General features: G+C 43.0%; 2 protein-coding genes and 1 long non-coding RNA gene across 7 annotated transcripts in view; 1 reads left to right on the top strand and 2 right to left on the bottom strand.

The window, feature by feature from the left end:
• The window catches only part of MAP2K5 (mitogen-activated protein kinase kinase 5), a 126976-nt gene extending 120907 nt beyond the window's left edge, over positions 1–6069 (bottom strand). For 2 of the 5 annotated variants that reach the window (XM_028707251.2, XM_077919055.1), the window contains exons 1-2: positions 5501–6069; positions 581–629 (exon numbers count right to left, since the gene is read on the bottom strand). In XM_028707251.2, the coding sequence (XP_028563084.1) occupies positions 581–629; positions 5501–5668 (217 nt within the window). In that variant the 5' untranslated portion in view covers positions 5669–6069. Of the gene's footprint in view, positions 1–580; positions 630–5138; positions 5166–5500 lie in introns of those variants that run through there. The other 3 variants (XM_028707248.2, XM_028707250.2, XM_077919057.1) reach the window with 2 other exon arrangements.
• A 30-nt stretch (positions 6070–6099) lies between these two features.
• On the top strand, positions 6100–14822 carry LOC144325526 (uncharacterized). The gene is made up of 2 exons (XR_013390700.1): positions 6100–6416; positions 14444–14822. It is a non-coding gene; the product is annotated as an uncharacterized LOC144325526 (long non-coding RNA).
• A 4548-nt stretch (positions 14823–19370) lies between these two features.
• On the bottom strand, positions 19371–21519 carry C14H15orf61 (chromosome 14 C15orf61 homolog). The gene is made up of 2 exons (XM_028706777.2): positions 20726–21519; positions 19371–19758 (listed from the first exon to the last, which is right to left on the bottom strand). Exons 1-2 carry the CDS (start codon positions 21102–21104, stop codon positions 19631–19633), a joined length of 507 nt encoding a protein of 168 aa, XP_028562610.2. The 5' UTR covers positions 21105–21519; the 3' UTR covers positions 19371–19630.
• Positions 21520–21796: the final 277 nt, after the last annotated feature.

The raw sequence follows: 21796 nt of genomic DNA, 5'->3' as shown, positions 1-21796 counted from the left end.
TCTCTACCATTACATTACACAGCCCAGTACTGACAGTTCTGCCATCAAGAGCTTGATATCAGGAACTTGCAGAGATTAAGCTTTTGGAGACTTGAGCTGAGACAATAGCTGTTCTCCCACTAACAGAATGATCAGGGATGAGAGCCACCTGATTCTAGAGAATATGACATTTCAGCAACCAATCTAATGTTCTACATTTGTACACTCCACTCTTCTGAAAGCTAGCTACTGATTTCTGCTTTTAATAATAATAATAAAATCTGAAAATTAAAATCTCAGCCTACAAAGCCTCCAGGTACTTTATACTTTTCATTTAATTTGAGCAATATAATTGCAGCGCGCACAAAGAGCACTGTAAGGTCATGCTGGTAATTAAAGCTATATTGTAGAAATATGCACTCTCAAAATGTGATTAAATAATAAAATATTACTTAGCTTGGGATCGTCATTAAACTTGCATTCATATATAAATATTTAACTGTAGCATATCTGAACATAAACAATATGTAGTTGTCATTTTTTTAAATAAATAATGCGAGTACTGAGCCATCCTCAGACTCATATTCATACTCATACTCACATTCAAAGGCTGTTGTCGTCGCATCAGGCAGAACCTGACTGATCACATCCTGAAAAATTAAAAATAAAAATGGAGGCAGAGTGAGCTATATTTTTATCAACCCTTTTTGTAGAACCATTTACTTTCAGATCCTCTTATTAGCACATTCACAGGTTTTTCTCTCTTGCTGCTGGAATAGAAGATACCAAAAGCAAAACCAAGTCACAGGACCATAGAGTTAGAAGTCACCTCAAGGGTCATCTAGTCCAATTACGTCCCCTACCAATGCAGAAACCTGCTCATCTAGCAATTTAGCTAGGAGGGCCATCCAGTCTCTGCTTTTAAACTTCTAACAAAAAATAGAGTCCACCATCTTCTGAGACAGTCTGTTTCTGTTGAATAGCTCCTTCCAAGTTCTTCCAAACGTTTAGCCAATATGACCAATCATGTAATTTGAACTCATTAAGATGCATGTCATCCCCTGGAGCAACAGAACACAAATTTGCACCATCATTTATGTGAAACCCCTTAAAATGTATTGCATTTCCTCTTTAACGTCTTTTCCCAAGGCTCTTCTCTCTTGGATTTCTTCCCCCTTCAACCTTTCCTCATAAGACCTGGTCTCTAGACCAATCATGATCTTTGTCATCCTCCTCTGGAAATGTTCATTTGGCAATATTTTTCTTAAACTGAGGTGCCCCAGAAATTGGCACAGTATGTCATAGAAGATCCAACCAAGGTCTGAGTGACACCTTTACTTCTTGTGCCCTGGACGCTATACTTTTCTTCATGTAACCAAGAATCCCATTAGCCATTTTAACCACTGCATACTATTGCTGGCCTGTGGTTTACTAAAATCCCAGATACTCTTCACATCTACCGCTGCAAGGTTAGGGGGTCACCCGTCCTTTATTTGTGCATCAGATTTTGGATACTCAAATGCAAAACTCTACATTTATCTCAGATGAAATTCATTCTATACACTAAATTGGATCCTCCAGCCACTTTGGTGTCACCTGCAGATTGGGTGTACCTTCATCCAAATATTTTCCTTCATCATGCATTCAGTAAGAATGTGTCAAGTATACTGCCACAGAAGAGAGCACTCTAATCCAGCATTCGAAACTCCCCTTGTTCTAGGTGCGTTTTGCGACAGAGAATTTCATTAATGTGAGCAGTTTCTGAGCTCTGGGCGTAGTACTGCGCCTAAGATTTCAGATTAAAACTGTCACTGCTGGAAGGAAAGGAGGACCTTTTTCTGCTTCCCGACTTCCAGCCACTTTCTGAAGACTGGAGAAGAGACCCTCATAACAATATAAGGGGGTGGAGCAGGGGGTGTAGGACTTTGGTTTTTTTACAGTCTTCAGATGAGGACTAGACCATGTGAGTTATGAACATAAGATTTTAGCTGCAGTTCATTCAATTTCAGCTTTATATTCTTGTTATATAAAAAAGCATGCCTAGACACTCCACTGCGGCACCCATAACCTAGGTTTAAGGTGCTATTTAGCTCCTAGCTTTCTTATCTCAGTTTCTAACACTGCTCTAATCCAACCCTCTCTCCCCAGGAAGACAGAACAACTCATACTCTATTAAAGTAATTGAATGCTGAACATGCACTAACCTGGAGGCAAACTCAAGTGCAGAAATGACTATTTGGCTAGATAATAAATAAATAAATAAAATGTACCTTAAGAACCCAGTTTCCAAAATACATGCCAAGTTTTACTTCACTAGTGTCATATGTTACCAGCTTCACTAGGAAAATAGCCTTTGGTACGCTTTAAGCTAATGTGAAAGTGCCACTGACAAGAATGTAAACAGGGTGATCTGGAAATCCGAGTTGGGAAAGTAGCCATTATCTTCAAAGTCTATACATGATAAATGATGTAAAGTTTGGGTTCACAAAGAAACAGCAGAGCGTCTTTTTCCTTTTACCACTGGTCAGCCTTCTTTAACTGCACATACAAAAGACTGGTTGAACCACATTAAAAGTTTGTTATTACATGACTCTCTGAGTACTAGATCAGCCCAAGGAGAGAAAAACAAAAAGCTCAAGATTCAGCACTCTAAAAGGGAAGCCATTGTGGACATTGGAAGCTCAGGTGTATAGCACTAAGCTATGGCCAAAATTTGTCCCTTCTTGCAAAAGAAAGGGATTGTTCCAGATTCTTAAGCAGTATTCTTTTCAGAATCCAGACTCACCTTTTGCCTAAATGTGCATTTGGGGACCTTCATAACTTTTTTGCTGTTGCCACCCACCTTAGGTCAGGCTGTGACCTAGTAGCGGATCCTAACTTTGTTGGCATCCATCTGTCTCAAGAGACAATGGAGTGTGCCTCTGGGGGTGAAGTCAAACCTCTGTATTAGCAGCACCAAAAAGACCTCTCTAGGGTGTATGGAGGTCCTGGGCTGCCAGGATGACAGGATCCCCCCCCCCCCCAGTTGGCCTCAATGATCAACCAGCTGAACCTAAATATTAGAGAACCTCAGAAATATTTACCAGAACTTTTTTGTGAAAACTGTCTGTGTGATGCAAGAAGAACGTAAAGCAGGTCTGCCTGGTGGTTTTGGTTACAGTGGTACCTCGCAAAACAAATGCCTCGCAAGACAAAAAACTTGCTAGACGAAAGGGTTTTTTGTTTTTTGAGCTGCTTCGCAAGACGATTTTCCCTATGGGCTTGCTTCGCAAGACGAAAACGTCTTGCAAGTTTGTTTCCTTTTTCTTAACACCGTTAATACAGTTGCGACTTGACTTCGAGGAGCAACTCATAGAACGCGGTGTGGTAGCCTTTTTTGAGGTTTTTAAAGACTTTGGTGATTTTTGAAGCTTTTCCAAAACTTTCCCAACACTGCTTCGCAAGATGGAAAAAATCACAAGACGACAAAACTCGCGGAACGAATTAATTTCGTCTTGCGAGGCACCACTGTAATTTCATAGAAATCTACTACACATCACCAGCTTTCTGCACTGTAAAAGAAGTTGCCATCATTCACAAGTTAAAAAATTGTTCTTCCTTTTAACTAAGCTGCAGTTCTACGCACAGTCCTTGGGAGCAAGCGCCATTGAACTTCTTTCCAAGTAAACATGCATAGGACAAATTATCACACTACATGCACTAATTGACTTACCAATGAGTATTTGTGCTATCTATGTTTCTTGCAAATGCTTCCATGTCCCACTACAGGTGTTAATGAAATCATATCACCAGTCTGCTACTATAAAACATTAAAAGCAATACCCATTTAACATATATTTAAGAACTAATTATCCTTTGCAGACACTAGTTATTCTCACTGCCATTAAAGTCCCATCTTACAATTTTCTCCTTTACATATCTGCCAACTAAGATTGCACGTCACAATCTAACAAGGTAGGCTTGAGTCCATAAAAACCTATGCCATAATACATTCATATGGGCTCATCCACACTTCTGTTTTTCCTGTGATTTCCTGGCACAGGTCCAAGAGAAATTTCATTTGCCCCCTTGCTCTTGCCTGGAAAATCCACTGTTTACTGCTGAATCAGAATAAACATCAACCCACAGTTTGCTCTGATTCAAACTTAAGTCTTGTAAGGTGCCACAAGACTCTTGACGGTTTTTCCTGCAGGAGAGTAACACAACTAGGTAAAGGTAAAGGGACCCCTGACCGTTAGGTCCAGTTGCGGACGACTCTGGGGTTGCGGCGCTCATCTCGCTTTACTGGCCGAGGGAGCCGGCATTTGTTCGCATAAAGCTTCCGGGTCATGCGGCCAGCATGACTAACCCACTTCTGGCAAACCAGAGCAGCGCACAGAAACACCGTTTACCTTCCCGCCGGAGCGGTACCTATTTATCTACTTGCACTTTGACGTGCTTTTGAACTGCTAGGTTGGCAGGAGCAGGGGCCGGCGGGGCTTCAGCAAGCCCTAGGCTCTGTGGTTTAGACCACAGCGCCACAACTACTCATCTTCAAATGCCTGGAGTTGCACACCACATCACAAGTCATTATTGCTATAAAAAAGGAGCGGAGAGTTATTATCATTAAAATTGTGATCTGGGAAGTCTATTCACTAACCCAAAACAATATGCTGCTGGAGAGGAAGCAATTCTGAAGGCTTTATTACATTTCTCTCCCAGATCTGTGTTTCAGAAAAGCTGGTGCATCTTGTGCCTTTTGTCTACTCTGATAAAGTGGTGCTTCCAGACGGGTGTGTATTTATTAAAATATTTGTAACCCCTATATCGTTTAAAAATATCAAAACACTTTATAGCAATTAAAAACATAAAAAATATGTAATAAAACCATTAAAACGTTAAAAACATGATTGGATTTGGGCCCCTCACAGGCATCAAAATGCCAACAGCCAACGTAACCCAGGTTAACACTTTCCAAGGAAAAATGTGATAAATTTCCAACAACCAGCTTACAATCTGGATGCAGAATTCCTCGTTTTTCTCTGAAACCTCCCTGCGTGGAAGAGGAGCTTCCAATTCACTGGACAAAACTGAAATTCTCCATTGCTGCAAGTGAAAAGAGGGGGAGCCCGGGTCTACTTCGCAGCAGCTGCGGGGTAGAGTGGGATGGAGATAACCACCTGTTAATCCGGAGTGTAGGTTGTGGGGTGGGGGGAGAAGGCACGTAAAACAAACCCCACGGAGCAAGCAAGAAGACATCCGGTCCTCAACCCAACCCCACATCTCCAATAGGGGTAGTTGCGGCGTGTCGAAACCGAAGCCCCCCACCGGAAGGCGGTGGAAATGCGGGGTAAGTGGCAGGGAAGAAGCCGCCGCTACTCCGCCAAATGCCCCCCGGGATAGCGGCGGTTCCTGAGGCGAAATAGACAGCGCACCCGGGGCACCCACCCACCCATATTTCCCTGGCACCTCACGCCCGAGCTAATGGGGAGGGGTGCCCCGAGACACCCCCCCAGCCCCATATTCCTCCTCTCTCACTCACCAGGACGTCCCTGAAGAGCAGCTGAGGCGCCGGGTGGACCGTCCAGTCCACGGCGCCGCCGTCCGGGACGCGGATGCGGATGACCAGCGCCGGGTTGGGGGGCTCCATGGCGGGGCTGGGGCCGGCGGCTGAGGCGGCGTCGGCGTCGCCCACGGCCAGTAAGAGCATCCCCGGAGCAGCCGCCGGGGCCGAGGGAGACGGAGCGGGCGAGGGAGGCTCGCTCACATGGCTTGCCCGGACTAGGCCGAGGCGGGCCTGAGAGGAAGGCAGGAAGAAGGAGCCGGGCGGGATTCCCCCCCAGGCGCGGCTAGGCCCAGGCGGGCGCCTTCGTCGCGGAGAGGAAGGCTGGGAAAGCTGAGGGGAGGCGCCGGCGATGGTGCAGCCGCCGCTGCGCCGGGGAAGGGGGCAGCCGGGCAGGAGTTCGCCGGGGCAGGAAGGCCCCCTTCGCCGCAACGGGGACGGCCTCCTAAGCCGGGCCTCGCCCCCGCCGGCGCCACAGCAGCCCCCTTTCCCTTCAAGGGCTGGAGGCTCCGATGCCCCGCGGAATGACTCTTTCTTTTTCTCCCCCCCGCCCGCTGCTCACCCCAGTTAGGCCGCCTTTGCTAAACGTCACCCATTCCGCGTCTCCCCCCCCCCCCAGCATACACGGTGGATATTTCCTGATCGCTCAAACACAGACTTATTTATTTTTCTGAAGTCCCGTTTCCCGTATTTCTGCATTGCGTGCCTGCATTGTGTGCAGAAACCCACAGTGAAAACCACCACTATTTAAGTGTGCGCGTGCGAGGTAGGTTGTTGCATATATATATATATGCATAGCAAAACTTTCCACCAGCTCCACCGAAAGGACCAGCAGCTTTCAGCTTCTCCTCTTCCTGAAAGTCTTTCCTTCACAGCAGGTCATTCCAAGAACTCTGTAAGTAATGTATGTGTTGTGTACACACCAAGCCTTTAAAGAGCATTCCAAACACGTTCTTTTCCCTCCAGGCATTCTGGGCACCGGAGTTTACCCCCTCACAGTTGCAATTTCCTGCAGCACCCCGAATTTATTTGAAAGGGAAAGGATATGTTTGAATGTCCTTTTACAGGTACTGTATAATGTATAGCTGTGTTTGTGTTTTTCCTCCTCCCCTCCACATTCCCTTTCCTTTTGTGTTGTGTCTTTGGAACTAAAGCTGAGAGCAGGGACTGACGTATCATTGACATTTGTAAGCTGCTCTAGAAGCCTGATTTGGATGAAGATTGAGAGTATTGAAAAAAGCCAAAACATTAAAAAGCTTTGAAATGTCAATTTTCTTCCCTTCCCCCTTGAAAAACAGTCAGCAGTGGGGGCAGACCAGCTTCTAGAGCAGCCACTATAAAATATTTTTGGGGTGCCAAAGCAAAGGCCCTCTCCCTTTTCCAACACCCTCCCCCCACCAAGCAGTAAAACACCAAGGATATTCTCAGTGGTAAAGGGGAGATCTAGGGCAGATTTCTGAGCCTAGGGGAGTTCTGGTACCTTTACAGCATCTCTCACACACACCATGTGGCTGCATGGTGCACTGCTTTCCCCAAAAGTGCACTGCTTTCCCCCAAAAATCCTGGTACTTTCCCCAAAGAATTGGGCGGTGCACAATGTGGTTTGATCTTTTGAGGGCCTTCTCAGTAGTGGCGCCCGCCCTGTGCAACGCCCTCCCCTCAGGTGTCAAGAAAAGAAACAACAATCAGACTTTTATAAGATATCTGAAGGCAACCCTGTTTAGGGAAATTTTTAAGGATTGGTGTCTTTATTATGTTTTTAGATAGGTTGTAAGCCTATCTGGAAACCCAGCCAGATGGGTGGGGTATAAATAATAAAATTATTATTATTATTATTATTATCCCAGACAAATCACAACTGACACATTCTGTCTAATTCTGTTATGAATTTGGGTTGGTGGGGGGCAGATTTCCCTAAATTCCTGGATATAGTAAACATTAGAATTAAAAAGGTTTGATTAAACTTTGCCAAACACAGAAACCCCCTGGAGTTAGAGCTGGCTAAATACGCATGGCCCTTCAAGGAGGGCAAGACAGCCAGGCAAGGGGAGTTGCTGCCCCTTCTTTGCTGAGTGCTAGTGGGAAGAGGCAAAGGGCAGGTTCAGGGTTTCAACTTTGAATGACATAGGCTAGGGGAGGCCCTTCCTATCAGTTAGCAAGGAGAAGGAGGATTAGGGGCAGAACTCCATGTGAGCGGGGGATGACAGGCTGGAACTAAGAAACACTGAAGGTGGCTTTTTGCTGTCTTATGAAGCCAATGCTGCCCTTACGCCAGACGCTCCAAGAATGTGAATGCAATCCCTCCATTTATATATGGGCAAATAAAACCATATTTCAAAAAGACTCCACAGTCTCTTGGTGTGCCTCCTTGTCCCAAAAGGGAACACAGACTGATCTCCACGTGCTGCAACCCCTGGAATGTTGCACCACTTGTGGAGATTGGGGTGGCATGTTACAGTAGTTTGCAGACTTCTTCAATGGCTAGTGTTGAGCATGAACGGCTGGGGCCAGGTGCACTTTCTCCAGAAAAGGGTGCAGCTGACATACCAGATGAAGTTACTAAATTGCCCCCTACCTGCATACTTAGTGGGTCTAAGACAGGGTTGGGCAGAAGGTACAGTGGGATCTATTGGTAGATCTCTGGGTGAGTTGCAGTAGACCACAATAGATTCTAGCTGCTTTTTAACAATATCAACAATGAAGAAGCTTACCCCTCTAAAGGATAAATGTGTCTCAAAAAGAATGTTTGGGGGCATAGCAGAAGTGTTGGCTGCTTTTCGTAGGTGGACTTCACATGCTCAAAGGTTCCTTAATTCTTAGCATTTGTCTCCCCAAGCCTGTTTAGGAGTCTCCCCAAGCCAGAGCAACCCCAAGCTGCAGACCTATAGCTTCATGGGGATGACAACCCTGTCTAACACACCTGGATTAGTAGATCCCAACCCACAGAGCCTCCATCTTCTCTGGAGTTTATTCCCATCCCATCCAAAATAGCTTCTGGATATTGGTAGCCCAAATCCATGTTCCTTATGGCTCTGCCAAGTCAGAGGTACCAAGAAAGCAAAACAAATTATCTTGTTATGCACTGGTAGTTTTAAGATTTGCTCTTGACTCCATCCAGGATTAAGCCTTTAGACTTGCTGTGAATCCTGCTCATTGAAACCTTTACAGGTGCCCAAGAGTCCCTTTCTTCTGCTGCACCTATCCCAGATTTCTCTTGCAACCCCCTCTCCCCTTGCCCAACACATCTCTAGGACAGATTAAAAAATCATTAGGAAATGAACAGTAGAGAGAAAGTGATCCATCCATCCCAGTGCCCTAATACTAGCATTCATCCAATTAAATACATTGACTATTAAGCTCATTTCCAAAGGAAAATGCTTTTTCACGCAATGAAGTATTAACTTTGGGTACTCATTGCCACAAGGTAAGTTTATGGTCACAAGTCTAGATGGTTATTAGCCATGACAATTGGACAGAGCCTCCATGTTCAGTAGCAGTAATCCTCTGATTAACACATACTGAGTGCAAACACCATGTGGTGGGTATCACTATAATGCCTTGCACTTGTAAAAAAGGGGGGGGCGTGTCAGCTCCTGCAGAATAAACAGAGACACTCATACAGTACAATACCATGTGTGAATAGGCTGTAGTCTTTATCATTCAAGGTACAGTGGTACCTCAGGTTACATACGCTTCAGGTTACAGACTCTGTTAACCCAGAAATAGTGCTTCAGGTTAAGAACTTTGCTTCAGGATGAGAACAGAAATTGTGCTCCAGCGGCGCAGCAACAGTGGGAGGCCCTGTTAGCTAAAGTGGTGCTTCAGGTTAAGAACAGTTTCAGGTTAAGTACGGACCTCCGGAACAAATTAAATACTTAACCCGAGGTACCACTGTAATTGGCGAACTTCATAATTTGATTCAAATTCATTACATCCCCCCCCCAAAAAAGAAGAAAAATAAAGAAGAGCCCTGCTAGCAATATTTGATATAATTCATGAAAGTCTTTGGCTCCCACTCATTAAAATTCTAGATGGTTTAGGGCTTTTTTAAGTTTAATCCTTGAATGGCCATTAGCGAAGATAAATTATCTTTCTGTTCAATAACTTTATAATTTAAACTGGTACCAACCCCCCCCCAAACCCTTAATAGTCTCATCTTGAGAATATTCCAGGAATAGTGACTGTCCACATGGACTTTCAGTGCTGTTGAAATGAACCTTCTGCCAGAAGTCCCTATGTACCATTCAAAGGAAATTCATTTTCTATTAAGTTGTAAAGAATAGGCTATGAAATCACAGCTTTTCTATGGCCTTACAGTCCCACCCTAATATATATATATATATTCATTCATAAACCTATAGGGAAAACCAATTCAACTTACCAGATTTGCATAAATATTATGTAGCTTTTCAACATGCCTATTCTCTGCCGCAGTTCCTTATTCCAGTTTGCATTGAGACAGCAGTAATCAAACTTCAGCTTTTTAATATTTTTCCTTCTAAAGCACCTCAGATATTTGCAAAGCAGCAGTGTTTTCAATTCTATGGAGAATACAGGAACAAACAAACCAGCTACAGAGCTTAGAAAAAAATATTCTAGTCCTATAAAACAATGACTCTGACATTGACTTAGATTGCATACTCAAGATCACTTAATGTCAATGAGTTACCCCTTAAGACATTTATTGATTAATTTATTCAAAGCACAGTACCAAAGGAGTTTGCGTAGTGCAAAGGTTAAACAGATGAGAAGCATGAATTAATTCTACCAGACTCCAACTTACAATTTCCCAAATGTCACTTGTATGTTCCAAGCTCTAGCAATATATGCTATCATAGAGTCACGGGGCTAGTATGCTTGATTACTGCAGCATCAAGCGGTACTTTGCATGTGAGAATGAGTAAATATGGATCAAATGACACAGACAGAACTTTGGAAGCACTCCCAGCACAAAAACGTCTGGAGACCCCAGGTTGGGGAAGCCTGAAATGACTCAGGGAGGCAAATTCAAATATGTCAGAAGTGTGTGCATACATTCTTTATCAACCCCCAAAACAGTCCTGGAGCCAAAAATATGTGCAAATCATTCTGCATGGCCAAGGCATACTGTATTTCTCAAATAGCAGTTTCCTACTCCACATGGCAACAATGGCAAGTTTCTTTTGAAAACTGATAAAAGTTTGAAGCCGTTTGTGTCAGAAATATGGCACTTGTTGGCATCCGTCTGTCTCCCGAGACAATGGAGGAGTGTGCCTTTGAGGGTGAAGTTAAACTGTTAGGCTGTATGCCAATCTGGTTGAGCTCACAACTTCTGAGTTTATAACGCCTCCTGTGTTGTTTTTGCTGCTTTAGCCTGGGGAGTGTGTATCAAGGTCCTGGGCTGCCCAGACAATATCCCCCTCTTGGCCTTGCTGATGTGGTCCAAAGGAAAGCAGAGCAATACACTTGGCACCAGTTGGGCTGCAGGAGTTGCCAGAAGGAGGCATACAAGATGCCATCCAACTGCCTTAGGGACTCCACTCTTGATTTGTGTAGGGTTTACTGCTTGGCCTTTTCTTCTCCCTGAGATGTACTACAAGGCAGTGGGTACAGATGGTTCTTCAGGGTTTACTCCCAAATCCTTTCTCACAAATGAGTATAGCCACAAGGCAGTAGAGGTTTAGGATCAAGAGTTTTCCCTCTCCTAGACGGCCTACCTTTCCAGATTGATGAGCCCCATCTGTCCCTCATTTCACTCAACAGAACATGCAGAAACCACCTTCTTGACATTGGATCCACTATTGGTCATGTCTGCTCAATCCACCAAAGCCTGTCTTCGCATGTAGGGGATACTCAAGTAGTTATGGCACTGGGGTCCGCAGTTCAAAAGCCCCCCACCCCCAACTGTGAATATCCATCCAATCCTGAGCGTGCTCTTGAAATAGCTCTACAGAACCCAACCATGGTGACAAAGCAGATCAGTACCAAGAGCAAGACTGAATTCCTTCCCCTCTCCACAAATAACAAGCAGATCAAATATGTACAGTAGTGCAGGGAGAACACATTTATTAGAAATATATTTCAATACTGCTTTTCACTTAAAATCACAAAGCAGTGTACAGCACAATGTAAAAATCACAGTAAAGCCAACACCTAAATAATAATCCTAAGAACAGTGGATCCAAAGCAAACAGATCAAGAATAGACTGACCATTAATTGTCAGAAATGGCCTGGGAGAGTAAACGAGTTTTCAACAGGCGCTGAGATACTATCAACGTTTCTGCCTGCTATAACTCAGGTTGTATGCACGTCATACGTATAAAGCAAACTGTTTTCTCCAAATAATTCTGGGGACTGTAGTTTACCCCTAGAGCTACAATTCCCAACACCCTTAGCAAACTACAGTTCCCAATATTCTCAGAAGTAATGTGCTTTAAATATATAGTGTGTACACAGCCTCAAAGGTAAGATGGTTCTGTAGAGGGCATTACTAGAGAAAAGGCCCCTTTGGCATACACAAATGCACCATCAATTTGTTTATTTTTTGTTAGTGTTAACAACAGTTAAGATATTTCAGCCAATAATCAGATTCTCATTTCCCCCCCTCCAAATGTCACTTTGGACCATATTTGGTTGCTCTAACTATAACCCCCTCCTGGTTACAGTGGGCTACCACCCAATAATACATCATTTATTTTATCTGTACATTGACTGGTGTGTGCATCCCATTCCTTTCACTGCAACAGGCTGGCAATTTTGCCCTTTTCCTGTGAAACAAAATGAAAAGGTGCTTAAGTGCAATATGCACTACATTATTACAGAACACATTCAGCATGAAAGGTACAGATTGGGCCACATTAACAATGTTACTCAACCTCCTTCCACCAGCTTCAGGGGCTCTGTAATTGTTTTTGCCAAGCTATAAATTTTTGAGTAACAACAAAATTATTGTGATTTTTCTTACTAAATTATTCATACATTACAAAGCATATATGTAACAAGGCCCATGAATCACAAGGCATATAATGACCATATCTTAATGTCAGTTCTTCAAAGAAGAGGAATTCAAATAGATTTATGCATTCGGGTTAACTAAGGCACGTTGTTTTTATAGCGTTCATAATTCTACCTGTTCCTCCCACCCCCGAAAACAGAAACTTTATATGTTCTTTTCTTTAAAACTGCTATTTTTTTTTTAAATGAAAGCTTTGGAGGGGGCAGAATAGCAGGCAAGCCAGGCTTTTGTGTTAACAAGTGCTTTATATCACGTTTTGCACTTGGGTTCAATTAGTAGTACTAGTATAATTGGAAGAAAAGTTTTGTAATGAACCAGTCCAGAGCTCATAAACTGTGCTTGAAATGGTGAAAGCATCATTAAAGCAAATCTAAGGCCTGTAGACAGCCTATAAGTTTGTGGGTGGGGGGAACAATGGTCTGCGGGCCTTTTTAAGGTAGGTTCATAAACTGTTTTTAGTTAACCCTTATTTTTTGCAGCCTTACTGCACGTTAAACATTCAAACAAATTCACTAAGCAACTTCAACAATTGTTACCTTTCTTGCTACCAATTAGCAAAAAGGATTAAAATAAAAAATAACTCACTAGTAGAAGAAACAAGAATAAGCTACAACTGGAGGATAGTTTATAGCAAAAGTTAGTTTAGAAATCATAGTTTATAACAAACATTTTCTTCACTGCTGCAAAATGTAGTATAAGTTCATTCAAATCCAGGGCTCCAGTAATGTCGTTATGATAACTTAAAAGAGCAAAATCAACTTTATGCTGATATAATATTGACAGTTGCTATGGATGTACCATAAATGTAATTATTTAGAGCGAAATTTAGGGCGGGCTACAGATAAAATTTAAGGAGGTAGCCCACCCGGTTGCAAGCCTACTTGGCTGGCTGTCCATGCTACCTTGCTTTTTTTAAAAGCAGAAAGACTGTTATACTATCCTAGGGGTTGTCAACCTAAGGCCCATGGGCCACAAGTGGCCCATGGGGGTCGTTTAACCGGCCCATGGACCCCCGTCGCCTGCTCAGGGACCGCCTTCTGCAACGCTGGCCGGCTTCCCATTGGCTGCAGGAAGCTCCTGCAGCCAATGGGAAGCTGCGCACGCCTCCTGCACACCGGAAATAGCATTTGTGCATGCATGTGCACGCGCGCACACACTCCGGCTCACCATGGTGTCTGTGTGACCACGAACCGGCCCAACCCCTGTACTATCCTTTACTTAGCATTGTATATGAGTGTCAATCCACATTTCCATTTTAAATAGCAAATGCTTCTCATCTGATCTTTGTTTAGCTGTCCATTGTCAATGGAACATGCATGCCATCAGAGAAAGTATTCGTGACCTATTCAGAATTCCTCAAGAGCCACTTCATAGCATTATTATTATTTAATTAAATTTAATTATTTTATAAAATATAGCACCATGTATTTAATATTAGAATTTTAGGAAATAAGTGATGTAAATAATCAAGCTTCACAAATCTATGTAGCATAAGCATATTCCACTGATAAATTTTCCTGGCTAGTTTCAACTCAGGGTTTTGTTTGGTGTTGATGTACCTGGCTACCTGTACATTAATTTAATCTCTGTAAGTAGCTTTACTGTGTTCTTCCAAACTGTTCATGGAAGATTTTTTTTAAAGTTACAAAATATCGGGTTTTGCAAGGTCAACAACTCCAAACAATTGGAATGGGTCAATTAATCATGAATGACAATAGGCATTAGTTTACTTTCTGTGTACAGTTAAGAGTTTTTCAGCAAATAGAGTACCTAAAATACCATTTTACAAGACTATTTTGAAACGTGAAAGTCACTGGATTTCTTTCCTTTTTTTGCTGATTGTTTTATTTATTATACCTTAGCACTAATCCTTAAATATCTAAATGAACAGCTTCACTAGTTTACATGTTGGCTTATTTATTTAAAGGATTTTAACCCTGCATGCCAGTCGAAAGAAGACTCCCAAAGCAGCTTACAAATATCAATAAGATAAAGCCAACCTTAAGGATTACAGTCTGAAAGATGTGACACAAAAGGAGAAGGGAAGAGGAGGATGAGGGGCAAAGCAAGCACAAACACAACGAATCTGAGTTACAAAGTTCCTGCAATGACTAGCTAAAATAGTGAATTCAAGGAGAGTAGGAGCCAAAACTTGCTGATATCTCAGCTGAGCTGGCAGGTAAGTTCTGCGGTCCCATTTACATTATTGGGCTCAAAAAAAAACCACCACCAAGACAAATGGGTTTCCAAGTCTATGGTGTATGTACGCACATTTCCAAGTGCCAGAATGAAGGAACTCTCCATGACTTCTGTCGGTTTTGTTTTTTCATTGCTTTTAATTTAAAATGTACAGGTTAAAGCTAGGTTTAGTTCTGGAATTAAAATAAATTCCCATCAGATCTGAGAAATCGATCTTTATACAAACATAGATGCTTAAGACCATTACATATTGACATTAGTAGACATTAATGCAAGCAGGACATTAACACAAATACACAAAACACCCAAGAAATCCCAGCCATTTGGATTAGCAAACAATACTCCACGGAACAGAGCTTCTGTTAATAATGTTTCTTATTGTTGGGAAATCTCTAGTGGACCAAATTTGTCAAACACACAAAAGGTCTAAAAGTGAAATATAGTAATTAAGACTCTCACTTTATTGATTGGGCAGCTTAAGTAATTTTTCATTACTAACATAAGATTTAATACATATAAGTAGTTAAAGATTCTGCCTTGGCACAAGCCATTAGCATGTAATTGAACTAGTAAAAAAGATCAGTTTAACCTATGTTGATTACCACCTTATCTTTGAAAGGCAATTAAGGACCTCAATCATTGCAACAAGATTTGATTGTGTGGCCTTTATTGGACATTGATCTTTCAGCAAAGCGCAGTTACATTTTCCATTAATTTACAGTAACACAGTTTAACTTCGATACCTTAGACCATTGACCCAGGTAAGATGTCAGGCTAAGCACTTGTTTAGGTTAAGATGCTCCCACTAGTCATTACTGTTTAAAAGGGGATGCTGAAAAAATGCAGATACCTATCAACTGAGTTAAGACTAAGGTTTCAGTTATCGGCATTTGTTTCATCGCGCTTAACAACAAAGTTCTCGGCCTTTATAATGTCACCCCCCTAGCTCTTTTAAACATCATCCTTGTATAGAGTGAAAGAGATAATTAAAGCAAGAGGTACAAGGCCAATCCTATTGTGTTTCAAAGGAGAATACAGCAGATCACATTTCCTGAAAGTTTAAGGGTCATTATGTATTCCAGTCATCTTAAATATAACACACACGTACATTTCAGAAGTGGGTATAAACTGCATGCCAAGAGTAATTTATGGCCACTTGTACAGAATGGCCAAGAATCAGCAGGGGTATTGGGGGTTCCCCTCAAATCCAAAAGCAGTTCGCCATGTAACATGGAGGGGCAGGGAGGTTATTTGAGAAACATGAGCCTGAAGCCGTCAGCTGGAAACTGCTCTGGACCAACTGACTGAACTAATCCATGTTCCTCAGCTAGCAAAGTTGACCTGGAGCTGCTAATTGTTTAGTCACCAAGATAACTCTTTTAAGCTGATTTTATACTAGGTGCAAATGGCCCTTAACATCAATATTTCTGTACTGTATTTTCTCAGTTCCTATGGAGACCATATATTATTTTGATTTTTTGGTAAAGTGCTTAGGTTTTATTACAGTTGAGTGGTATATATGTATTGTTAAAAATACATGCATATCCATATATATATGACCCTGTGTGGGTCCTGTGTGGACCCTTCCTGGGGTGTGAGACAAACAAGTGTCATGACCACAAAGCCCAGCAGAGACTAGGACATACACAGTCACTGGCTAGGAAGTTGGACTAGGTGAAGAAGAAGAAGAAGAAGAAGAAGAAGAAGAAGAAGAAGAAGAAGAAGAAGAAGAAGTAGTAGTTAAATTTATATACTGTCCATCAAAAGATCTCAGGGCGGTTCACAGAATTAAAACAATAAATAAAACACAAGTAAATAATTAAACCAAAACAACAAAACAGTAACCCCCCTTCCAACAGGTTTTTGGCTCCGAGATGGATATGGTTGATCAGGGGACCCCTGAACTTGAGGCTGGCTGGCAGGCAGGAGCTAACTGAACAAGATGCCACAGCACCAGGGCAGGAATCTCACAGACCTTTCCCCTGAGGAACCAGGTGCCTTTCACAGTAAATTGCCAGCCCAATGGCACAGTGAGCACACCAAGTCAGAACACTGATCCTTTCAAGTTTCTCACAAGGAGCCTGGAGGCAGTGGCTAGAAAGCAGAGGCTTAAAGGGCCTCACTTGGCTTCCAACTCTTCTTGGAGTAGGTTCATTCAACAAGTTGTTAAGCGAAGGACGGTAGCTCAGAAGCTGAGCATCTGCCTTGCATGCAGAAGGCTCCAGGTTCAATCCCAGGCATATCCAGGGAAACCTGGGAGAGTCTGAAACCTTCGAGAGCCACAGTCTATCAATTTAGACAATATTGTGCTAGATGGACTAATGGTCTGGCTTGATATAAGGCAGAGAACAATAATTTAAATTAAATAGGAAATACATATGAAGTCCAGTCTATCCAGTACATCTCAGCTGTGTCAACAATTCCTAAAAGGCTGTGTAAAAAAAGTCACGTTTTCAGTGAATGTTGAAAGGACATTGAGGCATTGAGTTCCAAATCCCATAGTCACACATCATCTGTCCTACACAGCCATATGAGCAAAAGGAAGCAGGCTTCAGTTAGTTGACACCCCAAAGGAATAATCCCTGAAAAATGAACAAACACTCTCTCATGTATACACAAGAAGTGTAACATTTTATGAGTAGCATTTGTTCCCTTCAAGTACTTCAACAGGTCACCCACTGGTCCTAATGAATCCAACAAGTGATATTATTATATTTGAACTCTGCCCTCAGCCATCTTCCAAGTTCATCCCTCACCATGATCAACTTCAGAAGTGCAAGAGGTCCATTGATTTTCATGTAATAAAAGAAAATGTTACATTTGCTTAATTGTTACACAGTGAGAGCAGAGCAAGAAATCAAGTCTCTGTTTAATGCTGCAAGCAGCACTGAATTCTAGTGGATCAATAGAGTACTTTGTCAAAGAGGTTCTCCAAGGAGGGATGCCCATCACTGTATGGACAAGGAGTCATGTTGCCTCCACTTATCGAAAAACAGGTAAGCAAAGTCAGCAGTCTCCATTATCAGAAATCAAATACGCTGCAGCTAGCAGAGGGGCCACTCCAAGGAAAAACTGTATTTATAGTGTGGTAATTAAAAAACATTTTATCAGTCTTGTGTTGAGACCAAACCTTTACAGCAGAATATTGACAAAATTAGGAGCAATGAATGAGCAGTATTTGATTTTAAACTTATGAGTTGCACTTATTTAATTTTGCCCATTACTGGGAAAAATCAGTTCCCGCTAATCTAGCAAAATGCTAATACTCACTTTTATTATTAATGAAGCTTAATATAGTATAACAGCTACTCCGCAATGTAAACTATTTATTTAACCTGTGCTAGAAATATTCCTCGGTACCAAATATACTACGTTAAGTGTTTCCTTGATTACAGATTTGTTTACAGTTGCTTTGAAGAGAAGCAAAGCCATTCACAATTCCGATCTGAAGTAAGCATTTTAAGACACATACTTGTGCATACATTTAATTGTAGCTTTACGCTTTAAAAATAATTCTGCAATATTTATTTTCAATGCTAGAAATATCTCTTCCTGAGGGGGAAAAATGCTGAACTAATTTAAATCAAATTTATCCATACAGTCTTAGTGCTGCCAGCCAAATTTTAATCTGTCGTGCAACACTTTGTTCTTCATCAATTAAGCAATAATAGGACCCCACGGTGGTTAAGTCCAGTCAAATCTGACTATGGGGTTGCGGCACTCATCTCACTTTCAGGCAGAGGGAGCTGGCATTTGTCCACAGACAGCTTTCTGGGTCATGTGGCCTGCATGAGTAAACCGCTTCTGGTACACAGAACACTGTGATAAGTGCCAGAGTGCATGGAAATGCTGTTTACCTTCCTGCTGCAGTGGTACCTATTTATCTACTCGCACTGGTATGCTTTCGAACTGCTAGGGTGGCAGGAGCTAGGACAAAGCAACAGGAGCTCACCCCATCGCATGGATTCGAACTGCCAACCTTACAATCAGCAAGCCCAAGAGGCTCAGTGGATTGGACCACAGCACCACCCGTGTCCCAAATATGCACTAAATAGTGCATATTTAGTTTGGAGAGCACAAAACCATTGCATGTATTAACTTTACATTAGCATAACCCCAAGTTACTTTTTAAAGTTCAATAGGAGAGTTAAGCAGATGCTTAAACCCATCTCTGAAATCAGTTGAACTGAACTGCTCAGTTTGGACCAGATTGTATCCAAACTGTCTGTGTGTAGCTTCTATTAAGCACCATAACCTACTTAAGTAATCCAGAATGGTATGCACAAAACTCTACTAAGTGAAAATGAAAAAATAATAATTCTGGTTTTCTGGACTTTTACACAAAGGACTTGTTTACCCCCCCCCCTTTGCATATCAGTTTTATTTTTGTTTTAAAAATCAAAGTTACTTCATGGGGGTAGCCAACATTGTGTCCTCCAGATGTTGCAGAACTACAACTATCATCACGGACCATTGGCCTTTCTGGCTGGGGCTGATGGGAAATGTAGTCCAAAAGAATCCAGAGGCACCATGCAGGCTATCCCTGAAGTAGTCACATTTGGATAGTGTTACAAGTGTTGGGCAACAATATCATGTATGATACTGCACCAAAAGATACATGATCAGTAAATAAGCAAAGACAATTCCCAACAATGTATATTTTCATTATTATATTTATTATTTGCAGACCAAAAGTTTTTGACAACAAAAATAGCTTCAAGTAATTTTCCATGGTTTTTAAAATCTATTCTGCACTTTGCCAGACTCAAAGAAAACTAAAAGGGTACTGAAGGAAAAATAGGGACATTTTGAAACTTGAACATGTTACATACAAATAGATTGCAAACAACAATCCCCCTCTGTCTGTCTTTTGCTGCAATAAACCATGAAAGTGTCAGTCCTTGAAATGAGTAGTTTAGTACATGGCACCTTCATCTTCTTTATTGAGGAAGTAAATAGTGACTGGGCCACAATGCGTGTGAACAGTTTCTGTGACACTGACAAGGAACCAGGAGCCAATTCCATATAATAAAGTTGGGATACCTATGTATAAAAAAAGGGGGGGGGGAGAACAAATAAAAAAGTAAAACCTCATATAACATAGTACTGCAGGACTCTACCCCACCTCCACCAACAAGCTGCAAGAAGCAAACTGCAAGGCTGAATTAAGACATGATTTTGCCACCCTTTAAAGCCAGGCTGGTTCCTTGAAAACAAAACATAAAGCATGTTGAGGTAACCCATTATCTGCATTTAAAGATGTACTGAGCACCTTCCTGGTGCCATTCTTTATTTGGCAACCCCCTGCCTTTCACTGCACGTGCTTTTACAATATACATCCAAAATCCTTAGTGAATATATTTTGTTCTGAAAGGTATTGGCTGCATTCCTGAGGACCAGGAATAAGTAGTCCTGTTTTCTGCACATGTTCAATATGATCATCTCCCAGTGCTCTCCACTGATGTGGCCAACACTGCTATGCATTTAGAGAAATTCTAGGGTCAGGGTAGGGAGCCTTAGGCCTGGGAGGGTCAAGTGATGCCTCTCTATTTTGTTCTCTATCCTACTCTCAGGACTCTGCATCTCATGCCCTCTATCTACAGACCACACCCCTTTCTGACCTTGCTCCAAACCCTCTTTGAGCATCTCTGTCTAGCTGGAACATGTCCTTGAACTGTGACAATTACTCTTGTTTACTTGAATGGATAGAAAAGTGTGTGTACGCAGAAACCTGGATTTTGTACGGCTGGATTGTAGTGTACTGCGCAAAGGTGAGAGTCACATCAGTTGCCCTGTGCGCTTTTAATCCTGGCCCTGTCACTTTTGTCCCTGGCCCTGTGGGACTGAGTTCCATAGGTGCTGTGTAAAATACTTTTTCGTATCTTCCGTGTTTTAAGTCATCTCCCTGTTACATCAGGTGTTAACTCTATTCAAGGTCTCATTGCACCTCAAGCCCTTGCCGTGTGCGCCACCTCTATACAGGCACAGCCCGTTCAAAGACGACACTCACCAAAGTTTATTAGTTTGAGAGCTGTGAAGAAGTAGTTCTGCATTGCCAGGTCCTGGTGGGGCGCTCGGGAACAGTGGTACTTGATGAAGGGGAAGCAGCCGGTCCGCAGGATGTGGTAGTTTGTCCCTTTCACCTCCCAGTTGAAGTTGGAGAGCCCAAACTGGTCATTGTGCACCGCGCTGTACTTGACGCAGTAGGAGGTCCAGTGGGGCAGCCCCCTCTGCAGCAGGTGCTGGCTCAACACCTCGGAGGCTTTGGGCTTAGCAGGGCCACCCCTGCGCAAGAGGGCCAGCCGGAGGAACCCCTCATGCACTTGCTTCAGCAGGGCAAGGCTACTTAAGGAGGGCTGGAAGCCACCCCAGCCCACCTGCCTCCCCATGTCTTGCTTTCTGACCCCACAATATCCTGGGGGGAGGGGGGATTTCTGTGTCTCCTACAAATATGGTCCCCTCCAATGATTTTTTTTGGGGGGGAGCCAATTTTTTTCCTTCAGACCCCCCACCTCAAACTACTTGCTGACACCTTTCCCAGGTAACTTCTATACATGCCTCTCCCTCCTCTATTGTTCACTCCCCCCACGTTGCTGAGGGAGACTTTTCTTCAGGATCTGCTGCCTCTCCCCTAAAACAACTCCCCCCCTTGCAGCCCCTCCCCCTCTCGTTAGTTGCCCCCGATGAAGGGGGCGAGGTTCCTGCTTCACTTACTTGCCCCTCGCAACGACCTTCCCTAACATGGAAAGACACGAAGCAACGCCCCTCCTCCCCCCACCATCCCGGGAAACAGCACCGGCCCTTCTCCCCCCCCCCCCCTTCCTGGGGCTCCCCGGCACTCTCTGCGCCTGCGCCGGTAGCTTCCCGACAACCGCTCTGCGCCTGCGCCAGAGCCGGCCTACTGAATTTGTCAGACTCCTCGCGCGCTCCTGGCCGGGCGACGCGCGAGGCCGGGAAGCGGGCGCGCGCCTAGCTGTCCGCGAGGATCTTTTCCGCTGAGAGAGGCCGAGCTCGCGCGCCTCACATGTCAACATAACACTAATAACCAACCGCAATAATATGGTCCTCAGCCTCAAGCACC

The sequence above is a fragment of the Podarcis muralis genome, chromosome 14, assembly GCF_964188315.1.
Source record: "Podarcis muralis chromosome 14, rPodMur119.hap1.1, whole genome shotgun sequence".
In the NCBI taxonomy this organism is placed as follows: domain Eukaryota; kingdom Metazoa; phylum Chordata; class Lepidosauria; order Squamata; family Lacertidae; genus Podarcis; species Podarcis muralis.
Note: the sequence above shows the minus strand (reverse complement) of the source record. Positions and strands in the feature narration are given on the sequence as shown.